Raw genomic sequence first — 24,020 nt, forward strand, 5'->3', positions numbered from 1 at the left:
GTGGTTCATTGGGCTCTTGCTTGAATGCTAGAATTGTATCTCGAAGAATAGCCATGTGCCCGGGAGAGAAGTTCTTTGAAATAAATTTCTCCGCAAGTTCATCCCAAGTACGAATGGAATGATTTTGCAAACGTTCCAACCAATCTAAAGTTTTTTCCCATAGAGAGAAGGGAAAAAACCTTAGCCTCAAAGCATCCTCGAAGACATTTATTTGTTTGCTTCCCCAACACGTATCAACGAACCCCTTCAAATGTTTATATGCATTTTGACCCGGTGCACCGGTGAAGAACCCTCGTTGCTCGAGCAAAGTGAGCATCACATTGGTTATTTGAAAGTTTTTCGCCCTAATATGGGGTGAGACTATAGCACTTGCATACCCCTCATTCAGCAACACCCGGTGTGGAGCTGCTCGTGGTGGAGGTGGGGGTGGAACGGGAACATTGTCGTGAGGTGGTCGGCCTCGTCTATTGGCTTGAGGTTCAAGAGGGACCTCATCCATTGCATCATTATTAACGTCCACATCCCCCACGACTATGTTTCCGAGCTCATTATTTTCCATAATTGCACCTACAATACTCACACGTTAGTAACAAGGAAGGAAAAGAAGATATTCCAAAAACACACCTAAATATATAGCTAACACCGACTTTTAGCTCCCCAGCAACGGCGCCAAAAATTGATCTCGTCCAACTTCACTCCTCTATTTGAGGATATGAAAATGGTAGATGCAATACTAATACCCAACAGAGTCGGGGTCAAATTCCATTGGGAGCTATGCGAATGGGTGCTAGTAGTATATATCTTAGTGCTTGAAATTGTATATCTTAATTTGCAATTCCGGAATATTGGGTTTTGTTTGCAAATCTAACTTAAACTACTATTGCGATTTTAAGAACGAAACTAGGAAATTGTATTTGATTGTTTTTCAAAAGATAAAAAGGCCTAGGTCTATGACCTTTACCTAGGTGTTTGCTTAATGGATTGTAAACCTTAAAGCTTATTTTATTGGTCGGGGTGTATTATAGCTATTAACACTCAAGTACCCACTCAATACCTCTCAGTCAGAGAGTGATTTTGCCCAATTTGGCTTTCTCAAGTCCAAATGGGTATTGAACAAAGCAGTTGATAATAAGCTCAAGTCGAGTTTTATTATCTCTAGGTTCAACCCTTTAATCGGGCTTATCAATATTTCGATTGACCCAATTTCTTGCTAGCCAAGTTTTCCTACACTAAGTCTCTTTTTCTCAAGTAGAGACCAAGTCAAATAAGCATGAAATAATGTTTGCAACTATTAATTCTTCAAATAAAAGCAAGAACAAGGCTAGATAATCAACACCCAATCATAAACAAGCAATAAACCAAACACCCATTAAGTTTACACACTAGGGTTGGGTCACAACCCTAGTGAAAATCTAGCTACTCATGCTTATATTAGAAGAAAAAGAAGAAGAAGTGATAATTAAACCCATAATACTAATTAAGATGATAAAAGTAATATTCAAAAAGCTCAAAATAGCAAAAACTAATAAAACGAGGAAAGTAAAACGTCTAGAGTGGCTGGTGATGTCAAAAGTAGACCTGAAAAAGTGAATCTCTTCTATTTATGCAGTGCTGAATTTTCAGACAAAAATGCCCTTTCAAAGGTTCTGCGGCCGCACAATTCCATGTGCGGTCCGCACTTTGCTTCAGCCTGGCAGGAATGGAAACCTGCGGCCACATAATTCTGAACTGCGGACGCACTTCACTCATTCTGCGGTCCGCACATTTCATAGTGCGGACGCACATTGCTCTTCTGCGGACTGCACAAATATGACTGCGGCCGCGTAGCTGATCTTCTACGGCCGCACAATAATTGTGCGGTCTGCACTTCTGTTAAACTTGAATGCAGGTTCTCTGAACTTTTTCTCTTGCCCAGGTTCTGCGGCCGCACATTTCATGTGCGGACCGCAGTTTGCACTAGTCTCTGATGGGATTTGCTTCACAATCTACGGTCGCAGATGATAATCACCGGTCCGCACTTTTGAGCTTTTGTGCCTGTTTTCTTCCTTGAGTTCAGATCACTCCTTCTTGAGTTGGATTTCATCTTTGGGGCTCATTTTTCACGATTCCTGCAATTAAGCATATTTCATCAATTTTTGGGGACACAATTAAACATTTTTGGACTAAACGAAAGCAAAAAGGTGCTAATAAGTAGTCAAAATCCCCACTTATTTGCTCCCCCAAACTTAAGCTTTTGCTTGTCCTCAAGCAAATAAGGTGATTTCCACCTCCACAAGTTGAGAGTTATGCCAGCTAATCAACAATGCCTCAATCACACATCAATTGGGACAAACAATTACCCACAATACTTATAAATTATTAACAAGGCAATGTGTTGAACTTTTAAGCATAAATAGTTCTAATGTGACATTTGAGCCTCAAGAGTTAACTTAATTCATCAAGGAAGCTCGCTCTTTCATGTAGGTCATTGTGGATCCCAAACTCCCCATCCTCTACTCTCTGTTTGCATACCTCACTTACGAATGTAGCACTTAATTCAAAGATTTGTGAAAGGTTCACTCATCTCTCTCAAAAGAATGCCACGAGTACAACTTTAAGTACCATAGGCTTGCCCCTCATGTAAATCACCACTAATGTAAGCTTACTCAGCTTGAAATCACGTAGGGATTTTTCGGAATGCAATGAAGGCTTTTAGACTAAGGTTGGATATGCTATGATAGAAAGGGTTCATCTTTCCTTAAGCACTATATATTTTTCTTATCGGCTCATGCTTTGCCAACTTTTTGAGGCATTTTCTTAGGGGGATTAGAGAGACTTATCATCAATCTTTCTTGGTCATGATATTAATTTTCTCCTTCTTTGTTTTCTCCATGCTTTGCATCATTACTATTCTTTGAAATCCCTTCAACTCTTCAACTTATTTACTTTCTTTTTGCATCTTTCTTTTTGTTCTTCTTTCTTTTTCTTGCTTTTGTTTTTCTTCGTTTCTTTTCTCGTTTTGTGCCTTGATACCTTTTTCAAACTCCTTGTCTCTCCCCCAAACTTACATTTTTAGCCAATGTTTTCATAAGAGTGTTAAGAAAAGTTCGGGTGCCAAGAGAGTGTCACGACAGAACGGGTAAAGGCTTATAACATGGTGATCAAATGAGAAAGGCTTTAGGCTCAAATGGGTTGACTAGGGATAACAACATTGGTGGGCCATGAAAAATTTCAAACGGGTCAAGGAGAGCCTACAATCACTTCTCAAGCCAAGCAAAACTTAAAATTTTGCCTAGAAACACATTCGGGGCAAGTTCTAGACCATTTGCACGGGGTACTTGGACTTGCAACAAAAATATCTCACCTCTCACGCAGCTGGATTATTAAAAAGGATAGAGTCGAAGGCCCACAATGACTATATGCAAGATTGAAAATCACTATGGCTCGACCAAACCACTCGATGATTGCCTAAGTCAACACAAGAGTCACAAGGTCACTAGCTAGAGCTATTTCTTTCCAAAAAATTTATTTTTAACCATAAGCATGTAGTTAAGTGTGTTGGTACCAAGTAAAGCATGTTTGACTCTTCGAGCTTGACTCAATTAGGTATTTTTATTCATTACTACTACAATTCTTACCTAAATACCAAAAACGGACTCAATCCCTTAAGAAGGTTATCACACTATCCATCCTTAGGAAGAGTCACCCGGTTCACACAAAAAGTACCTTTGGAAAGAACCATGGCATTAAGAAAACCAAAGGCTTATTGGTCACTAGAAACATAAAAAAGAAGTTACAAAATTAAAAGAATCTACTAGATTAAGCACAGACTAATAAGAAAACAGAATAAAGAAGCTAAAAATCAAACTACTGAAAGCATAATAAATATACATAATGAGAGAGGAAAAGAGAGAATATATACATACAGAATAAAGAGAAAGAAGAAAATATTGTCGGTTATTACAAACCAAATGTCTAAAAGTCATCCAAATATCAAATAAACTCCACCCTCTCGAATAAGAATAAGCATTGTCCCCTATGCTTAACAAAATAAGAATAAAGAAGGGTAAGAGTGAAAAATGACTCCCTATGTGGCCTTGGACATCTCTGTGTCCATAGCAGCGTCACCGCCCTCAGTCTCCTCTAACTGGATCTCATAGTCATCGTCTCTGGGAGTAACTGGGTTGGTGAATATCTGGCGCACTGCCTCAGCAGTATCGGCAACCATGGCTCCTCAGACTGGCCAGCTGGTGCCACTGTAATAGATGGTGCTGCCAGTGCTGGTGGGTCTGACCCTATGAGCAAATCGAATGGAAGATCACCAGCTGCTGCTATCTTGGTCACCTCCCCCTCAACTTGTCAACTGATTTCTTGCACGTCTGGTGTGATGACCCAAAATGTTATCTTTAAATTTAATAATTAATTTTGTGTTCTAAGACCTCGAAAATCACTATTTATCATTCCTCGACTTGCGTGCGCAGTTCGTAAAAATTTTCCGAAATATTTTTATTTGAAAAATGGATTAAAATGTGAATTAGAGCTTTAAAACTCAACTGAGTTGACTTTGGTTAACATTTTGAGCAAACAGACTCGGATTAGTATTTTGACAGTTTCGGTAGGTCCGTATCGTGATTTGGGACTTGGGCGTATGCCCGAAATCAAATTCCGAGGTCCCTAGCCTGAGATATAGAATTTTGATGAAAAATTAAAAGTTTAAGTTCAAATAGTGACCGGATGTCGAATTATGTGAAAATGACCCCGGAATAGAATTTTGATGATTTCAACAGCTCCGTATGGTGATTTTGGACTTAGGAGCGTGATCGAAATTTTATTTGGAAGTCTGTAGTGAAATTAGGTTTGAAATGGCTAAAATAGGAATTTAAAGTTTGGAAGTTTGACCGGGGAGTTGACTTTTTGATATCGGGGGCGGAATCCAGTTCTGAAAATTTTCACGGCTCCGTTATGTCATTTATGACTTGTGTGCAAAATTTGAGGTCAATCGGACTTGATTTGATAGGTTTCAACATCGAATGTATCAGTTGAAAATTCTTAAGTTTCATTAAGCTTGAATTGAGGTGTGATTTGTGATTTTAGCATTGTTTGATTTGATTTGAGGTTTCAAATAAGTTCGTATGATGTTTTAGGACTTGTTGGTGTATTGGGTTGAGGTCCCGAGGGCCTCGGGTGAGTTTCGGATGGTTAACGGATCAAAAGTGGGACTTAGCTGCTGCAATTTTTCTGCTGGAAATGCTATCAAAAATCAGGCTGCCTGTCAAAATCGGGCTGTCTGTCAAAAAATTGGGCTCCCTCGCAGATCTGTAAGTTATAAAAACATGGGACTTCGTCCCATTTTGCCATTTTTGACGAACTTGAGCTTGAGCATAAGCGATTTTTGGCAGATTTTCAAGGAGAAACATTTGGGTAAATGATTCTAACTTAGATTTGGTCAGTATACATGAATTTATTATTGTTTTCACCATTTAATTAGTGTATTGAGATGGAAATTTAAGAAAATTTTAGAATTCTCATGAAAACGAATTTTTGAGATTTCGGTGTCGATTCAGAGTCAGATTGGAGTGAAACTGGTATGGTTGGACTCGTAATTGAATGGGTTGTCGGATTTTGTGAGTTTCGTCGGATTCCGAGATGTGGGCCCCACGGACGATTTTTGAGCTAATTTTGGATTTTTTTGAAAAATGTAGTATTTTCTTATGAAATTGATTCCTATAATTTTTGTTGATTATATCGAATTAAATATGACTAGATACGAGTCGATCGGAGTCAGAAAATCGAGAAAAAAGTATAATACTTGGTTAAATTGGAGCAAGTCGAGGTAAGTGACTTGTCTAACCTTGTGTGGGGAAAATTTCCTCTAGGATTGATATTGATGTGATTATTAAAATATGTTGAAAGTCATGTACACGAGGTGACGAGTGTGTACAAGGGCTAAATGTGAAAGATTATATTTTTAAATTGTGTAGATCACTGTTGCGCATTTATTAAATTATTTTATCTTGTTATATTCTTCATCATTGATCTGAAATATATACCTTAAATTTGTTTGACCTTTTCCTGCTAATTGTTTTACATGTTTAGTTGAAACTTGGTTTCTTTTATTCTATGCATTATTTGAAGGTTGATTTTCTTTAAATTAAATATTATTAATATGAAGTATTTGACATTTTTAAATTTGATATTGAAGCAACGTATTAAAGATTTTGAAATATTATTTTTTTGAATTATTTATTCCTTAATATTTTTGTAAGATTTCTGTACTCATTGTGATGGAGCCGTGAGCTCTTTATTGTGAAAAAATATTGTTGTTGAATTATTTTGGCAAGTTAAATTATTTGAGCACTTGAGGTGCAAATTGTGATATATTGTGATATTGATACGCATGCGGTGGTATAAGGTCTGGGTATTGAAATGCATGCGGTGAGATAAGGGTGGCTTGATACGCGCGGCTAGTAGGGAGAACTACTAAAAGTCATGCGGTGTGATAAGGATGGTTAAAACGCGGGATGCTATTTCGAAAAAAATATTTTCTTTCAAATAAATTGTGAAGGCTTCTGCGGTGAGATAAGAAAATGAGATATTGTGAATTTATTTATGATTTGGGACTACGAGGCGGTACCTCGTGAGTGCCCTTGTTGATATTGATTTATGGCCATAGTTGCCTTTGATTATTTGTTGTGATTTCCTTAAAGTTGAAAGGAATTCTGTTTTGATTTCCCGAGATATTATTTGCCATTATTTTGTGTAATTAAATGGTGACATGCTATTTGATTCATTTCTATTATCATTTTATTTTATTATATTGTTAAACATTTTACCATGCAATTATTATGTTCCAGTAGGGCCTGATCTGACCTCGTCACTACTCTACCGAGGTTAGGCTTGGCACTTACTGGGTACCGCTGTGGTGTACTCATACTACGCTTCTGCAAATCTTTTTGTGCAGATCCAGGTATTTCTTACCAGCCCAGATATAACTGAGTACCTGTGCACGGAGACTTCGAGGTATATCTGCCAGCATCCGCAGACTCCGGAGTCCCCTTCTATTATTGTTATGTTGCTTCCTTATTTTCTTTAGACCTTGTATATATATATATATATATATATATATATATATATATATATATATATATATATATATATATAGACATTGAGGATAAAATTCTTAGAAGCTTGTGACTTATTTCTACCAGGTTTTGGGAGTTGTGATTATGTAAAGTTTCAGATTTCTATTTTTATTCCGCATTGATAGGCTTACCTAGTTTTAGAGACTAGGTGCCATCACGACATCCTATGGAGGGAATTTGGGATCGTGACAAGTTGGTATCAGAGCTCTAGGTTCATAGGTGTCATGAGTCACAAGTAGGTTTAGTAGAGTCTTGCGGATCGGTACAGAGATGTCTGTACTTATCTTCGAGAGGCTATGGAACTATTAGGAAATATTCACTTCTTTGATTCCTTATCGTGCGCCTTTGTTGATTTCAAAATTCTAAACAATTGTCTTTCTATTCTCTCACAGATGGTGAGGACACGCACAACTGGATCCAATGATCAAATACCCGCACCCCCTGTTGGAGCTGCAAGAGGCCGGGGTAGGGGCAGAGGCTGAGAAAGACCATGTGGTGCAGCCAGAGCACCTGCACGAGCTGCTGCACCAGAGCCACCAGTAGCTCTAGTTGGAGAGCAGGCACCTGAGACGCCTGTTACTACTCCTGCACTTTAGGAGACTCTTGCCCCGTTTTTGAGCATGTTTGGCACTCTAGCTCAGGCAGGGTTAATTCCACTTGCTCCTGCCACATCTCAGGCCGGGGGAGGAGCACAAACTCTCGCCACCCATACTCCAGAGCCATGAGCCCAAGTTGACCATGCCCCAGAGGTTATACCAGTACAACCAGTTATCCCAGTTCGGCCTGAGATTAGGACAACAGTTTCAGAGTCAGGCTCGAGAGGTATAAGAAGTACCACCCTCCCACTTTCAGCGGTTTAGCTTCAGAAGATGCTCAGGGTTTTCTAGATGAATGTCACTGTATCCTTCGTACTATGGGTATTGTGGATTCCAGTGGGGTTTCTTTCATGACATTCCAGTTTAGAGGAGCAGCCTACCAGTGGTGGTGGGCATATGAGTTGGATAGTCCGGCTGAGGTAGCTTCACTTACTTGGACTCAATTTTCAGATATGTTCTTAAGGGAGTATGTTCCTCAGAGTCTTAGAGATGCATGGCGCGTAGAGTTTAATCAGCTGCGCCAGGGTTCTATGACCGTGTCAGAATATGCAATCCGATTCAATGATTCAGTGGTTCGCAGATTTATTGAGGGTCTCCACCCTAGTATCAGATACAGTATGGCCCGAGAGCTAGAGATGGACATCACATACCAATAGGTGGTGTCAATTGCTAGGAGATTGGAAGGTATGCAGACTCGGGAGAGGGAAAAGAGGGAAGCTAAGAGACCCCGAGATTCTGGCACATATAATAATTCTCGTGCCCCAATTGCAGCCTGTCATGGTAGAGGTTATGTGAGTCGTCCTATTCATTCAGCACTTCCAGCTTCTAGTGGTATTCAGGCTACTCCCAGACCTCAGGTTCCATATTATGCACTGCCAGTGTCTTCTGTACCTCCTGTACGGGGTGCTTTCAGCGGGCAGTCTAGTCGATCAGGTCCGAGCCAGTCCCAGAAGCTACGTCCTCCGAGGGCTTGATTTGATTGTGGTGACACTCGTCATATTATGAGAGATTGCCCCAGATTTAGGAGGGGTGCACCTCCACAGATTTCTCAGGCCCCACCTATTCCACAGGGCCCTCAGGCTTCTCAGGCCATGATTACTGCACCAGTTGCTACTCCACCTGTACAGCCAGCCAGAGGTGGAGGACGGACAGGTAGAGGTCGCCATAGAGGGGGAGGCCAGGCCAGATATTATGACCTTCCTACTAGGATAGAGGCTGTTACATCCGATTATGTTATCACATGTATTATTCCGGCCTGTCGTAGAGATGCATCCGTCTTATTTGATCAAGGCTCCAGTTATTCTTATGTGTCATCTTATTTTGCCCCGTATTTGGGCATATCACGTGATTCCTTGAGTTCTTCTATTTATGTATCTACGCCCGTGGGTGAATCTATTATTGTGGACTGCGTGTATCGGTCGTGTTTAATTATTATCAGTGGTTTTGAGACCAGAGCTGATTTATTATTGCTCAGTATGGTGGATTTAGATATTATTTTAGACATGGACTGGTTATCGCCCTATCATGCTATTCTTGATTGTTACGCCAAGACGGTGACATTGGCTATGCCAGGTCTACCGTGGCTAGAATGGAGAGGTACCTCAGATCATGTTCCTAATAGGGTTGTTTCATTTCTTAAAGCTCAACGAATGGTTGAGAAGGGGTGTGATGCGTATCTGGCCTATGTGAGAGATGTTAGTATTGATACTCCTACTATGGAGACAGTTCCTGTAGTAACGGATTTTCCTGATATATTTCCAGCAGATCTTCCGGGTATGCCACCTGACAGGAATATTGACTTTGGCATTGATTTATTACCGGGTACTCAGCCCATTTCTATTCCACCATATCGTATGGCCCCAGCAGAGTTGAAATAATTAAAAGAACAGTTACAGGAGTTGCTTGATAAGGGTTTCATTCGGCCTAGGGTATTGCCTTGGGGTGCTCCTGTCTTATTTTTGAAGAAGAAGGATGGTTCTATGCGGATGTTTATTGATTACCGCCAGATGAACAAGGCTACAGTGAAGAACATGTATCCATTTCCACGTATTGATGATCTATTTGATCAGCTTTAGGGTGCCAGAGTGTTCTCTAAGATTGACTTACGTTCAGGCTATCATCAGTTGAAGATTCGGGAGCCAGATATCTCGAAGACTACTTTCAGGACTCGGTACGGTTATTACGAGTTCCTTGTGATGTCTTTTGGGTTGACCAACGCCCCAGTAGCATTTATGCACTTAATGAATAGTGTATTTTAGCCCTATCTTGATTCTTTCATCATTGTGTTTATTGACGATATTCTGGTGTATTCCCTGAGCCGGGAAGATCATGAACAACACCTGAGGATTGTGCTTCAGACTTTGAGAGAAAAGAAGTTATATGCAAAATTTTCAAAGTGTGAATTCTGGCTTGATTCAGTGAGAATTTTGGGTCATATAGTTTCGTGCGAGGGGATCAAGGTAGATCCGAAGAAAATTGAAGTAGTGCAGAGTTGGTCCAGACCGTCCTCAGCTACGAAAATCCGAAATTTCCTTAGTTTGGCAGGGTATTATTGCCGATTTGTAAAGGGTTTCTCTTCTATTGCTGCATCCATGACCAAATTGACCTAGAAGGGTGCTCCATTCAGGTGGACCGAGGAATGTGAGGAGAGCTTCCAAAAGCTCAAGACAGCTTTGACTACAGCCCCAGTATTGGTATTACCTACATGTACAGGGTCTTATACTGTGTATTGTGACGCATCGCGTATTGGTCTTGGCACAGTGTTGATGCAAGACGGTAGGGTGACTGCCTACGCGTCCAGACAGTTAAAGGTGCATGAGAAGAATTATCCTGTACATGACTTTGAATTAGCAGCTATTGTTCATTCCTTGAAGATTTTGCGGCATTACTTATACGGTGTCCATTGCGAGGTCTACACCGATCACTGGAGTCTTCAGCATCTGTTTAAATAGAAGGAACTTAATTTGCGGCGGCAGAGATGGTTAGAGTTGCGAAAGGATTATGATATCACCATTCTCTATCATCCTGGGAAGGCCAATGTAGTGGCCGATGCCTTGAGTCGTAAGGTGGAGAGTTTGGGCAGCTTAGCATATTTACCGGTAGCAGAGAGGCCTTTAGCCTTGGATGTTCAGGCCTTAGCCAACCAGTTTGTCAGGTTGGATATTTCCGAGCCGAGCCGAGTTTTGGCTTGTGTAATTTCTCAGTCTTCTCTTTATGATCGTATCAAGGAGAGTCTGTATGATGACCCCCATTTGCTTGTCCTTAAGGATACAGTTCAGCACGGTGATGCCAAGGAAGTCACTATTGGAGATGACGGTGTACTACAGATGCATGGCAGGCTATGTGTATCCAATGTAGATGGCTTGCGTGAGTTGATTCTCCAGGAGGCTCACAGTTCACGGTACTCCATTCATCCGGGTGCTGCAAAGATGTATCAGGACTTGAGACAACACTATTGGTGGAGGCGGATGAAGAAAGACATAGTGGAGTATGTAGCTCGGTGTCTAAATGGTCAACAAGTGAAATATGAGCATCAGCGACCGGGTGGATTGCTTCAAAAGTTAGAGATTCCAGAATGGAAATGGGAGAGGATCACTATGGATTTCGTTGTTGGGCTCCCACGGACTCAGAGAAATTTTGATGCAGCTTGGGTGATTGTGGATAGATTGACCAAGTCAGCTCATTTCATTCCTGTGATGACTACCTACTCTTCCGAGCAGTTGGCTCGAATCTATATTCGCGAGATTGTCAGACTTCACGGCGTACAAGTATCTATCATCTCTGACCGGGGTATGCAGTTTACATCATGGTTCTGGAGGGCAGTACAGCGTGAGTTGGGTAATCAGTTAGAATTGAGTACAACATTTCACCCTCAGAAGGACGGGCAGTCTGAACGCACTATTCAGATACTGGAGGATATGCTTCGTGCGCGTGTGATAGATTTTGGGGGTGCCTGGGATCAGTTCTTACCACTTGCAGAGTTTTCTTACAACAACAGTTATTAGTCGAGCATTCAGATGGCTCCGTATGAGGTCTTGTATGGTAGTTGGTGCCGGTCTCCAGTGGGTTGGTTGGAACCGGGGGAGGCTAGACTATTGGGTACAAACTTGGTTCAGGATGCCTTGGAAAAGATTAAGTTGATTCAGGATCGACTTCGTACAGCCCAATCTAGACAGAAGAGTTATTCAGATCGGAAGGTTCGTGATATTGCATTCATGGTTGGTGAGCGGGTATTGCTCCGGGTTTTGCTTATGAAGGGTGTGATGAGGTTCAGGAAGAATGGCAAGTTGAGCCCTAGGTATATTGGACCTTTTGAGATTCTTGAGAGAGTTGGAGAGGTGGCTTACAGACTTGCACTACTACCTAGTCTCTCTGCGGTTCATCCGGTATTCCATGTTTCTATGCTTCAGAAATATCACGGCGATCCATCTCATGTGTTAGACTTCAGTTCGGCTCAGTTGGACAAGGATCTATCTTATGTTGAGGAACCAGTGGCTATTTTAGATAGGCAGGTTCGAAAGCTGAGGTCAAAGAACATTGCTTCCGTGAAGGTTCAGTGGAAAGGTCATCCGGTCGAAGAGGCGACTTGGGAGACTGAGCATGATATGCGCAGCTGTTATCCACACCTATTCACCAGCTCAAGTACTTTTTCTAACTCCGTTCGAGGACGAACATTTGTTTTAGAGGTGGAGAATGTGATGACCCAAAATGTCATCTTTAAATTTAATAATTAATTCTGTGTTCTAAGACCTTGAAAAGCAATATTTTATCATCCCTCGACTTGCGTGCGCAGTTCGTAAAAATATTTCGGAAAGTTTTTATGTGAAAAATAGATTAAAATGTGAATTCGAGCTTTAAAACTCAACTGAGTTGACATTGGTCAATATTTTGAGCAAACAGACTCGGATTAGTGTTTTGACAGTTCCGGTAGGTCCGTATCGTGATTTGGTACTTGGGCGTATGTCCGGAATCAAATTCCAAGGTCCCTAGCCCGAGATATGGAATGTTGATGAAAAATTAAAAGTTTAAGTTCAAATAGTGACCGGATGTCGAATTATGTGCAAACGGCCCCGGAATAGAATTTTGATGATTCAACAGCTCTGTATGGTGATTTTGGACTTAGGAGCGTGATCGAAATTTTATTTGGATGTCCGTAGTGAAATTAGGCTTGAAATGGCTAAAATAGGAATTTAAAGTTTGGAAGTTTGACCGGGAAGTTGACTTTTTGATATTGGGGTCGGAATCCAGTTCTGAAACTTTTCACAGCTCCGTTATGTCATTTATGACTTTTGTGCAAAAATTTGAGTTCAATCGGACTTGATTTGATAGGTTTCAACATCGAATGTAGAAGTTGGAAATTCTTAAGTTTCATTAAGCTTGAATTGGGGTGTGATTTGTGATTTTAGCGTTGTTTGATTTGATTTGAGGTTTCAAATAAGTTCGTATGATGTTTTAGGACTTATTGGTGTATTGGGTTGAGGTCACGAGGGCCCCGGGTGAGTTTCGGATGGTTAACGGATCAAAAGTGGGACTTAGCTGCTGTAATTTTTCTGCTGGAAATGCTGTCAAAAATCGGGCTACCTGTCAAAAAATCGGGGTCCCTAACAAATCGGGCTCCCTGGCAGATTTGTAAGTTATAAAAACAGGGGGCTTTGTCCCATTTGCCATTTTTGACGAACTTGAGCTTGAGCAGAAGCGATTTTTGGCAGATTTACAAGGAGAAATATTTGGGTAAGTGATTCTAACTCGGATTTGGTCAATATACACGAATATATCATTGTTTTCACCATTTAATTAGTGTATTGAGATGGAAATTTGGGAAAATTTTAGAAATCTCATAAAAATAAATTTTTGAGATTTCTGTGTCGATTCAGAGTCGGATTGGAGTGAAACTGATATGGTTGGACTCGTAATTGAATGGGTTATCGGATTTTGTGAGTTTTTCCGGATTCCGAGATATGGGCCCCACGAGCGATTTTTGAGCTAATTTCGGATTTTATTGAAAAATATAGTATTTTCTTATGAAATTGATTCCTATAATTTTTGTTGTCTGTATCGCATTAATTATGACTAGATACGAGTCGATCGGAGTCGAAAAATCAAGGAAAAAGCATAATACTTGGTTAAATTGGAGCAAGTCGAGGTAAGTGACTTGTCTAACCTTGTGTGGGTGAAATTTCCCTTAGGATTGGTATTGATGTGATTATTGAAATGTGTTGAAAGTCATGTACACGAGGTGACGAGTGTGTACACGGGCTAAATGTGAAAGATTATATTTTTAAATTGTGTAGATCACTGTTGCGCATTTATCCTGTTCACGGAGACTTCGAGGTATATCTGCCAGCGTTCGCAGACTCCGGAGTCCCCTTCTATTATTGTTATGTTGCTTCCTTATTTTCTTTAGACCTTGATATATATAGAGAGAGACATTGAGGATAAAATTCTTAGAAGCTTGTGACTATTTCTACCAGGTTTTGGGAGTTGTGATTATGTAAAGTTTCAGATTTATTTATTTAAGATTTCTATTTTTATTCCGCATTGATAGGCTTACCTAGTTTTAGAGACTAGGTGCCATCACGACATCCTACGGAGGGAATTTGGGGTCGTGACACCTGGTATTTCCTCATTTTCTTTACCTGCTTCCCCAGCTCCTCAATCACTACTCCATGTGCTATCAAGGTGTTCATGATGGTGGTTTGGTTTTCCAAGATCTTCTTCAATGTGTTCTCGACTGTCAGAGGAATCTGGGGTGCCGGGGTGGATGATTGTGCTGCAACAGCACTGGATATGTCAGTCAGCTTTCTTGTGGCTGTCAGCATCCAGTTGCTGAGGCTCGCCAGTGTATGGGAGACTCGCAGTGCAGATAGTGGATGAGTGGGCATGGGCACCGGCTTCAAAACAGATGTGGATGGCACTGATGCTGAAGGACCTGAAGAAGGAGGAGGAGGCATAGCTGTTGCACTATCAGAAGGATCTGCTGAAGTAGATTGGCATGTCGATTGTCTCAGCAGCTACCTCGGCTGGCTCATCAAACTGGCCTGCAGTAGTAGAGGGCTGACCCTTTTTCTTTGGGTTTCCACCATCCATCAAAGAATACCATGAGAAAGGCTTCTTCGCCCGCACCTTAGTGTCAAAATCCTTTAGTTCCACCCCCGCATCTGTGAGGTACTCAGTGATCGTGTTGGGATACGGGTATGAGGTGTCACGTTGTATGGTGACCACAGATATGTTTGCCGACATCATGACACCTACATTGATTGGATACTCGGCCATGATAGAAGCGACTAGCACTGCCCTCGAAATCGGAAGATTTGTTTCATTTTGGCATGGATCTAGTCTGCTACATACAAATATCTGCCATCCCTTTGCCTCAAAATTTAGGGTGTTCCGTGAATAGGAACCCCTGCTCTGATCCAAACTGGAGGCGGCCCTAGAGTTGCAAGAATCTCATCTAGCCACGGGCGAGCTGCATCTCCCATTGCAAACTTTTCCAGGTATTGCATATGCTCCATATCCTCAAACCCCAAGTAAGAATTTAGGGCTCTTTTGTCGAATCTCACTTTTGCTACCTTGGTCCCTTTTTTATATATGCCACATTGGCATAAAATTCTCGGACCGGGTATTCCTTGGCATCTGTCACACTCTAGGTGAACCACATCCACCCCTTTCTCTCTCTGAAATGTCTCAGCACTGTTGAGTTGTACTTCTCGAAGTCTTTCAAATTGAACTGACGTCAAGAGTGAGAGATCTTGCCGGCCACCACTCTCGAAAGCTCGTGAAGGCAGCTAGACTCACAAATCTATCTTCCTAAATCTCTTTCTTTTTCGACCTCTCAGGGTCAGCTACTCTAGTATCACCCCCTCGGCCATCATCCGGGAGATCATCCACATCCATTGTGGTAGCATGTGCATTGGGGACATGTGTGGATGAAGGCTCCGAAGCCTGACGGTTACCATCCAAACCCTCAGAAGTGCTCTCAGAAGAGGTAGGCTCGTTTCTAAGTTGGTATCTGTCCTGAGGTAGCTATGGCTGTGATTGCACAGCAGGCTACTTTTGCACTGAGTCACCCTCCGATGCTTCCCTAGACGGGGCATATGAACTTGATTCGGAGGGTTCCGGCTGTCTACTTCGGCCTGTTGTGGCTTTCTTACTGATTACTCTTTGGAGGGCAAGGGGTAAAGTGTTTTTGCCTCTGCCTCTGGAAGGTTCACCCCTCCCCTTTAATGTATCACCACAACCACGAGATCTAACCATTTTCTGCAACAAACATCAGTAGGAGTCAGCTCTAATTCAAGGGTAGATAATCATAAGTTCACAGAACAAAACAGGTTGCAGGGTATGGAAGTGTGGTCCGCTCAATTGTACGGTAGGGTTAAATTTGAACGGAAAGTATAACGAAGGATAGATGTAAACTATTTAATATAGTACATGGATAATTTTGACCCTTTTTCCTTTATGCTATTACTGAGTATATGAGGTTTACCACCCTTTTTTTTCTTCAGCTTTGAAATAGAGTTGAAGTCACCTAGTATTGTCCAGGAGCCACTGAATCTGTTATTCAAGGAACTTAGTTTATTACATAGTTGTTTCTTCTTGTCAGCTTTTGTTCTTGCATAGATCACAGTGATCAATATAATATTGCCTTCATCGACCACAGAGAGAGTAATTCGAATTGCATATTCCTTCCGTCCCAATTTATGTTAGATTGTCCTTTAAAACTTGTTCTCAAGAAATTCATGTTGTAAAAACTCAAAAAAGTATTGAAAATTATACAATGATAATCTCAAAAAGGCGCTCTTTATAAAGTAAGAGAGTGTTCTTTTCAAAAGTGAAATTAATCAAAAACATTTATAAGATCAACAACGTTTCAAGAAAGATAAATTAATTAACTTTATTATCAATTGAAAAAAATATTTATCAGAAGAAATCAATTATAAGAAATTAATGACTCATTTCAAAATCTAAAAAAGAAAATTTGCAAATAAAAATTAAATGAAATTTTACTTAAAATATTTAAGGCCTCTCCTCAAAGCTTGACTTTAGGCCCCTACTTATATTGAACCGCCCTTGTTTTATTTTTTTTATTTGGGCTAAATAAAATGCTTAAAGTTAGTTAATCCTTTTTAAAGGAAATAATGAGATATTAGTGTTAAACAAATTAGAAATTACAATTGTCACAGTCCAATTTCACCTATAGGTCGTGATGGCGCTCAACACTACAGCTAGGCAAGCCAACTAGTAATTTAAACCCATATTTAATTCTTTTAAAATTAATCGAGTAATTGAACTCTTCTTAATTGCAGGAATTTAAAACTATATGAAAAGATTCTAGCAAATTAAAAAAATCAAGTCCAAAAATTCTACTAGTGAGTGTGCCAAGACCTGGTGTCATAAGTGTATGAGCATCTAGTAGATTATAGAAAACTCCAAATACTGTTTGAAATAAAATAGACAGAATGTAAATACAAGAAGAGACACTGGTAGCTGCAGAACGGCTAAGAAAGGCAGCTTACCACTACGCCTCTGGATAACCTGGGTGTAAGATGATAGGTCCTCTACTAGTACCTGCCTCAGGTCCTGCACAAAAAGTGCAGCAAGTGTAGTATGAGTACGTAAACAACGTGTACCCAGTAAGTATCAAGCCTAATCTCGAAGTGGTAGAGACGAGATGGTTGACTTTGACACTCACTAAGGGTCAACAATAATAAATAGAATAAAATAGAATTATTTAAATCAGCAGGATTCATAGAGTTAGCAATAATTTTATTCAATTAGCGAAAATAATAAAAATCCTTCAAATGCAATAATTTCCAATCTATTAATTAATTTCACAAGGTACAATTAAAATAGCAGGGTATCGTGTAATTATTATTATTATTAGGCACGATTTTTGCCGAGGTCGTACGGCCCGTTCTAGAGTGTCGTGTACACTGCCGAGGTACGTGCGGCGTGATCCATAGATGCATCTATCCTGCCGAGGCGTTCGTCCCTCTCCACAAGAAAGGAGGACAATTTCTTATGTACCTCCGGAAGGAGAGTATAGTTATTATAAGATCAATTCGAGAGGATGAACAATTTCTTTTAACAATTAATTAATTTAAACAGAAAATTAAGCATATGAGATTTTTATCTTTTAATATTTTTCCCTAACAATTCACAATATATATATATATATATATATATATATATATATATATATATATCAAATAATTTTAATTAAACAAAGAATACAATTTAGACAAGTAATTCATGATTTGAGTCCTAAACTACCCGAACTTTTAGCATAAATAGTAGCTACGCACGGATTCTCGTCACCTCATGCGTACGTAGCCCCCGCAATTCACCCCAGGCCCACATACCCGGATTCTGAAAATGTTCGGATAAAAACGTTACCCATAATCTCAAGAACTCATATATATAAATTCTATCCAATTCCATAACCATTTTCGTGGTTAAAATCTCATTTTTATACAAATATAGGTTTTTCCTCTAACCCCTTGATTTCCAAGATTTACAAGTTATAATCTACCCATAATCTATGTATTTAACTCAAAGTGTATAGAATTAACTTACCTTCAAGTTGCTAGTTGAAACCCCCTCTAAAAAAGCTCCAAAATCACCCAAGGATAGAAGAAATGAGGTTAAAAATGGTGGAATCCCGTTTTTAAGACATTTTGTCCGGAACAGTAGGCTCCTTCTTCGCGAACACAGTCAGGGCTTCGTGTTCGCGAAGGCCAATTTCCTCAGTCTCAAAATTACCCTTCGCGAACGCGAAGGCTCCTGGCTTGCCTTCTTCGTGAACGCGTGAGCTCCTTCGAGAATGCGTAAGGAAATTTCATCCGGTCCCAGTCCTCTTTCGTGAACGCGTCGCCTGTCTCACGAATGCGAAGGGCAAAAACCCAAGGCTTTGCGAACATGTCGCCTTTCACGTGAACGCGAAGAGGAATTGCCCAGTCCCATTTTCCTTCAACGCGAACGCGAGGGAACTCACGCGTTCGCGAAGAAGGAAACCAGAACTGGAATTTTCTGGTTTTTCCGACTTAGCTCCGGATGGTTTAAAACACACACGAGCCCCTCGAGACCCCGTCCAAAGGCACCAACAAGTCTGAAATCATAATACGGATCTACTCGAACTCTCGAAACACGTAAAACAACAACAAATCCAAGAATCACACCCCAAAACCAAATTGGATCAAACTATGAACTTCAAGTTTCTAACTTCCTCCGAACGCGCCGAATCATATTTATACTACTCGGAATCACACCAAATTTTGCGTTCAAGTCTTAAATGACATAACGGAACTATAAAAATTTTCGGAACTGGATTCCGACCCCGATATCAAAAAGTCAACTCTCCGGTCAAACTTCCAAACCAAAATTCTTGTTTTAGCCATTTCAAGCCTAATTTAACTACGGACTTCCAAATAAAATTTCGAACATGCTCCTAAGTCCAAAATTACCATACGGAGTTATTGGAACCATCAAATCCCGATTTCGGAGTCGTTTTCTAAAAATATTGACCAAAGTCAAATTTAACATTTTAAGGCCAACTTAAGGAACCAAGTGTTCTGATTTCAACCCGAACCAACCGTCCCCGCATGTCATAAATTAATAAAAGCACATACGGGGAGTTTTATTTTAGGGAACAGGATTCTAAAAGTAAAAATGACCGGTTGGGTCATTACAACAATGTAGGGTGACTTTTAATTTTTATTTTAAAAAGGATGACTTATTATTGCAAATAATTTTTACCCAACCTATAAAAACTCCTATACGCCGGTAGAGTTAACCTCCGATTTAATTTGAATGTAGTAAGACTAACACTCTGTTTGGATCATTATTACCTATTATTTTATAATGTATTGTATTGTATTGTATTGTATTGTATTGTATCGTTTTATGAATACAACATTTGGATAGATTGTATTGTTTGTTATTGTTAAATAATATTTTGTTGTTTAGTTTGACCGTATCGTATTGTACTGTAACTAATAAGTTTAATAAAATACCCTCAATTATTTAAATATTAAATTTATCAAGAATTATGCATAAAAATAATTTAAGAAAATCTCTTTCTACTAATTTATCACCAACTATGTCTTATAAATAGATTAAGCAATTAAATTCATGCAAATTCTAACAAAACTAGTGGAACAAGTTAATAATATTAAAAATAATAATAAGTGCACTCCATTCCTAACTAGATAATAATAATAATAATAATAATAATAATAATAATAATAATAATAATAATAACAAATAATAAATAAAATGTTAAAGAACTATGATAAAGAAAGGAACGAGAACTGTTAGAACAAAGATAAATTAGAATTGGAGATAAAATCAAATTAGGAGAAAACAAAAGAAGGCAAAACACCTTTGACGTTATAGTTGGAAACAGCAGAAGTTCTAGAAAAAAAGGGACGATGACAAAGTAGGTTATAGGTTGAAGATTTGGAGTTAAAATTTAAAAAAAAAAAAAGGTAAAGGGAAAAATAAAATTATGGAGTAATAAGTTAGGGCATAATTGGAAAAAAAATAAGAAACAATCCCAGCACACTGTATTGGTAAAAATAAATGTTACACGTGGAGTTAATTATGTGGTTCACATGGCAAGGCACGTGGATCACTAGAAAAGCGACAGCTGGAGAGGAGCACTAAAAGAGACACGAGTCGCAGTAGATACGAACAAATCACCCATGAGGTGAAAAGAAATAGTTGCTCAAGTCTCTTTAAGTTATATGAAGAGGCACCGGTGAAATGAACCAAGACAGTAAAAAGGACAGATTCATGGATCTTCAATTAATGAGCGTGGATGATTACAAACGTTACAGAATCTTCACGAACAGTTACGATTACCAATTATAACGTTTCATTAATGTCATTAATGCTCATAATGACTCGGTCTTAAAAGGGAAAAGACGTTGTACTTGAAGACCTCTATATAAGGGAAAGAAATGTCATTTGTACAGACACGTTCTGATGAATATTGGAATATAATTACTTTCTTGTGCTTTCTATTGATTACTTTGTCAATTCTGATTCTGATTTCCTTTCTTATTTTTGAGAGAATATTGAATTTCTTGATTATCAGTAACCCGAGTAATTCTAAAAATAGGCTTTGACTGAGAATCTAATTCTTTAGAGAAACAAATTGGTTCCGTTATCGGGAATCTAATAATCTTCTCTTACTTTCCAAATCATTCTCTCTCAACTGAATCATGTCGAATGTCAATGACAACAACCAGCAGGTGGAAGGAACTCCAGTTCCGTCACCTCAAGGAACCCCACGCAATTCAAGAGAAGCATCACCAGAAAGATCCACTACTCATAACAATGAACGACATAGAAATGAACAAACTGTCGAGTAGGATGCTATGAAGCAGTTAATTGCTGAGTACGTGAATGATGCTCTCCAGGCTTTCGTGAGGGGACTACCAGTTGTGCCACCCACACCTCCACCAAACAATACTACAACTGTGGAAATTCCATGATCAGGGTTGGCTAATTCTAGAAGCGGAGGAACTCCCAACGAGTCACGTGATGGGAGACCAGGTACGTATAATAATTCTGATTTACAAACTTTAATACTAACCTTGCAGAAACAGGTGAAAGAACAAAACGACCGTATTGAACAAATACTCGGCGTACCACCTGTGGTCAAAGGAGTTTATTTCGACAATTATTCACAACAACCATGGAAACCAAGCGCAGCTCCATTACCAATTCCCAAAAAGTTCAAATGCCTGACATCCCGAAATACGATGGAACGACCGATCCACGTTACTGATTCACCACGGGAGTAAATGGCAATGATTTGACCAAGCAGGAGATTGAATTTGTGCTGGTCAAAAAGTTTGGGGAAACACTTACTAAAGGAGTGTTAACATGGTACTCTCTTTTACCTGAAAATTCTATTGACTCTTTTGCTGAGCTTGCAGATCTATTTATAAAAGCACACTCGGGTGCACAAAAAGTTGAAAAGAGAATGGAGGATATATTTAAAGTAAAGCAAGGAGATACAGAATTGCTTCTAGAATTCTTAGACAGATTCCAACGTGAAAGAATGTTGCTACCAAGAGTACCTGACAATTGGGCAGCAATGGCATTTGCAAGCAATTTAAACAAGAAAAGCTCAGAAGCTATGAGGAGGCTTAAAAAGAGCCTACGAGAATTCCCTGTCACGACATGGAATGATGTCTATAACAGGTACAGTACCAAGTTACAGATCGAAGAAGATATCGTAGCTCAGTCAAGGGTTGAAGAAAAACAGGTTTGAGGCGGTCAGAATCTGAGAAGAGGTCCAGTAATAATAGGTACGAGCCTTATATGGGACCTTCGGGGCGAGAAGCTCGTTCCAAATTCGAAAACGTACGGGCTGATCACAGTTTCGGAAATAGAGATTCAGGTTCGTCATCGTCGAGATTCAGAAAAGATCGAGGTGAACGTAACAGAGATGCTAATACAAACGCAAGGATTGGGGACTACAATTTTAACGTGAATACCTCCGAGTTGGTTGCTATTTTAAGAAGCATGGGGGATAAGGTACGATGGCCTAAAGAGATGAGATCAAATCCAAATAGAAGAAACCCGGACTTTTGGTGCGAGTTCCATAATGATCAAAGCCATAGAACATCAGACTACAGATTATTACAAGGTGAGGTGGAACATTTATTGAAGCAGGGCTATCTGACGGAATTGTTCAGCAAGAAAGGCAAACAAGCTTACATGAAAAATAGGCAAGAGCCCCCAAAACCTCCGTCTCCAAAGAGAACAGTAAATGTGATAAACGGCGGAGAAGAAGTCAACGGCGTAACCTATACAGCCGCGAGAAAAACAACAAAATTCACAATAACTCATGGGAAACAAACTCGCCAAACTCTGGAAGACGACAACATAACCTTTGATGATGCAGATGCCGATGGATTAATGATTCCTCACAACGAGGCACTGGCAATATCTTTACTTATACATGATACTAATATAAAACGAGTTTTGATTGACCCAGGTAGCTCTGTGAATATCATTTTATTACGAGTGGTGAACGAAATGCTGATGGGCGATCGTGTAGTTCCAAAAGCACGTTTCTTATCTGGGTTTTATAACTCAACCGTTATTACAAAGGGCGAGATTGAACTAAGCACATACGCATAGGGGTTCATCAAAGAAACAAAATTTCAAGTGATAGACACGGATATGGCCTATAATATGATTCTTGGGAGGCTGTGGATTCATGATATGGATGTTGTGCCATCCACATTGCATCAGGTTATCAAATTCCCTTCATAATGGGGAATTCAACATATTCGAGGAGATCAACAAACTTCAAGGAGCATCAATTCGGTGATACAGTCAAGTCAAAAAGATATGAGCGCAAATCAAAAAGATGCGGGTGCAAGTGAGAAAGATACGGTAAATCAAATTTTAACAGAAATTGTATCAAAACAAACAGGCGTGGATTCCAGACCAGATGTAATTCAAGAGCCATAAGAGAACGAAAACATTAAAACAACGATTGAGGAGCTTGAAGCTGTTCCACTATTCGAACAATGGCCAGATCGAAGAATTCATATCGGAGCAAGGTTAAACCCAGATAAGAGAGGTAAGTTAATTGAATATTTAAAAGCTAACGTGGATTGTTTTGCATGGTCCCATTCAGATATGACTGGTATACCTCCGGAGGTGATGACTCATAAATTAAATAAAGATCCATCATTCATACCTGTCAAACAAAAGAAGAGGAAGCAAGGATCATTCAAAAATCAAGTGATCGATGAAGAGGTACAGAAACTCTTAAAGATCAATTCAATATGTGAGGTAAAATATCCTAATTGGCTAGCTAATACTGTGGTTATTTCGAAAAAGAACGGTAAATGGAGAGTTTGTGTGGATTACACCGACTTAAATAAAGCATACCTGAAGGATTCATTCCCTTTACCGCATATAGATCAATTGATTGATGCTACCGCAGGCCAGGAATTATTAAGCTTTCGAGATGCGTATTCTGGTTATAATCAAATAAAAATGGACCCCTTAGACGAAGAAAAAACTTCATTTATTACAAACAGGGGGACTTATTATTACAAAGTCATGCCTTTTGGCTTGAAAAATGTTGGAGCCACGTATCAGAGGTTGGTGACCAAGATGTTCCAAGAACACCTGGGGAAGACGATGGAAGTGTGCATTGATGATATGTTGGTCAAATCTACACAAGCGGAAGATCACTTTCAACATCTTTCAACTACCTTCAAGATCCTCCGCAGATATAATATGAAACTGAACCAGAAAAAGCGCTTTTGGCGTA

At 39.7% G+C, this 24,020-nt stretch overlaps 1 protein-coding gene across 1 annotated transcript; it reads left to right on the forward strand.

The window, feature by feature from the left end:
- Window positions 1–22,045: 22,045 nt before the first annotated feature.
- On the forward strand, window positions 22,046–22,870 carry LOC138895565 (uncharacterized). The gene has a single exon (XM_070180268.1). It carries the CDS (start codon window positions 22,046–22,048, stop codon window positions 22,868–22,870), a length of 825 nt encoding a protein of 274 aa, XP_070036369.1.
- Window positions 22,871–24,020: the final 1,150 nt, after the last annotated feature.

Source organism: Nicotiana tomentosiformis, chromosome 7 (genome assembly GCF_000390325.3).
Source record: "Nicotiana tomentosiformis chromosome 7, ASM39032v3, whole genome shotgun sequence".
In the NCBI taxonomy this organism is placed as follows: domain Eukaryota; kingdom Viridiplantae; phylum Streptophyta; class Magnoliopsida; order Solanales; family Solanaceae; genus Nicotiana; species Nicotiana tomentosiformis.

Coding starts and splice junctions, on each gene's coding strand:
- LOC138895565 (XM_070180268.1), top strand. CDS start 22,046: ATGGGACCTTCGGGGCGAGAAGCTCGTTCCAAATTCGAAAACGTACGG.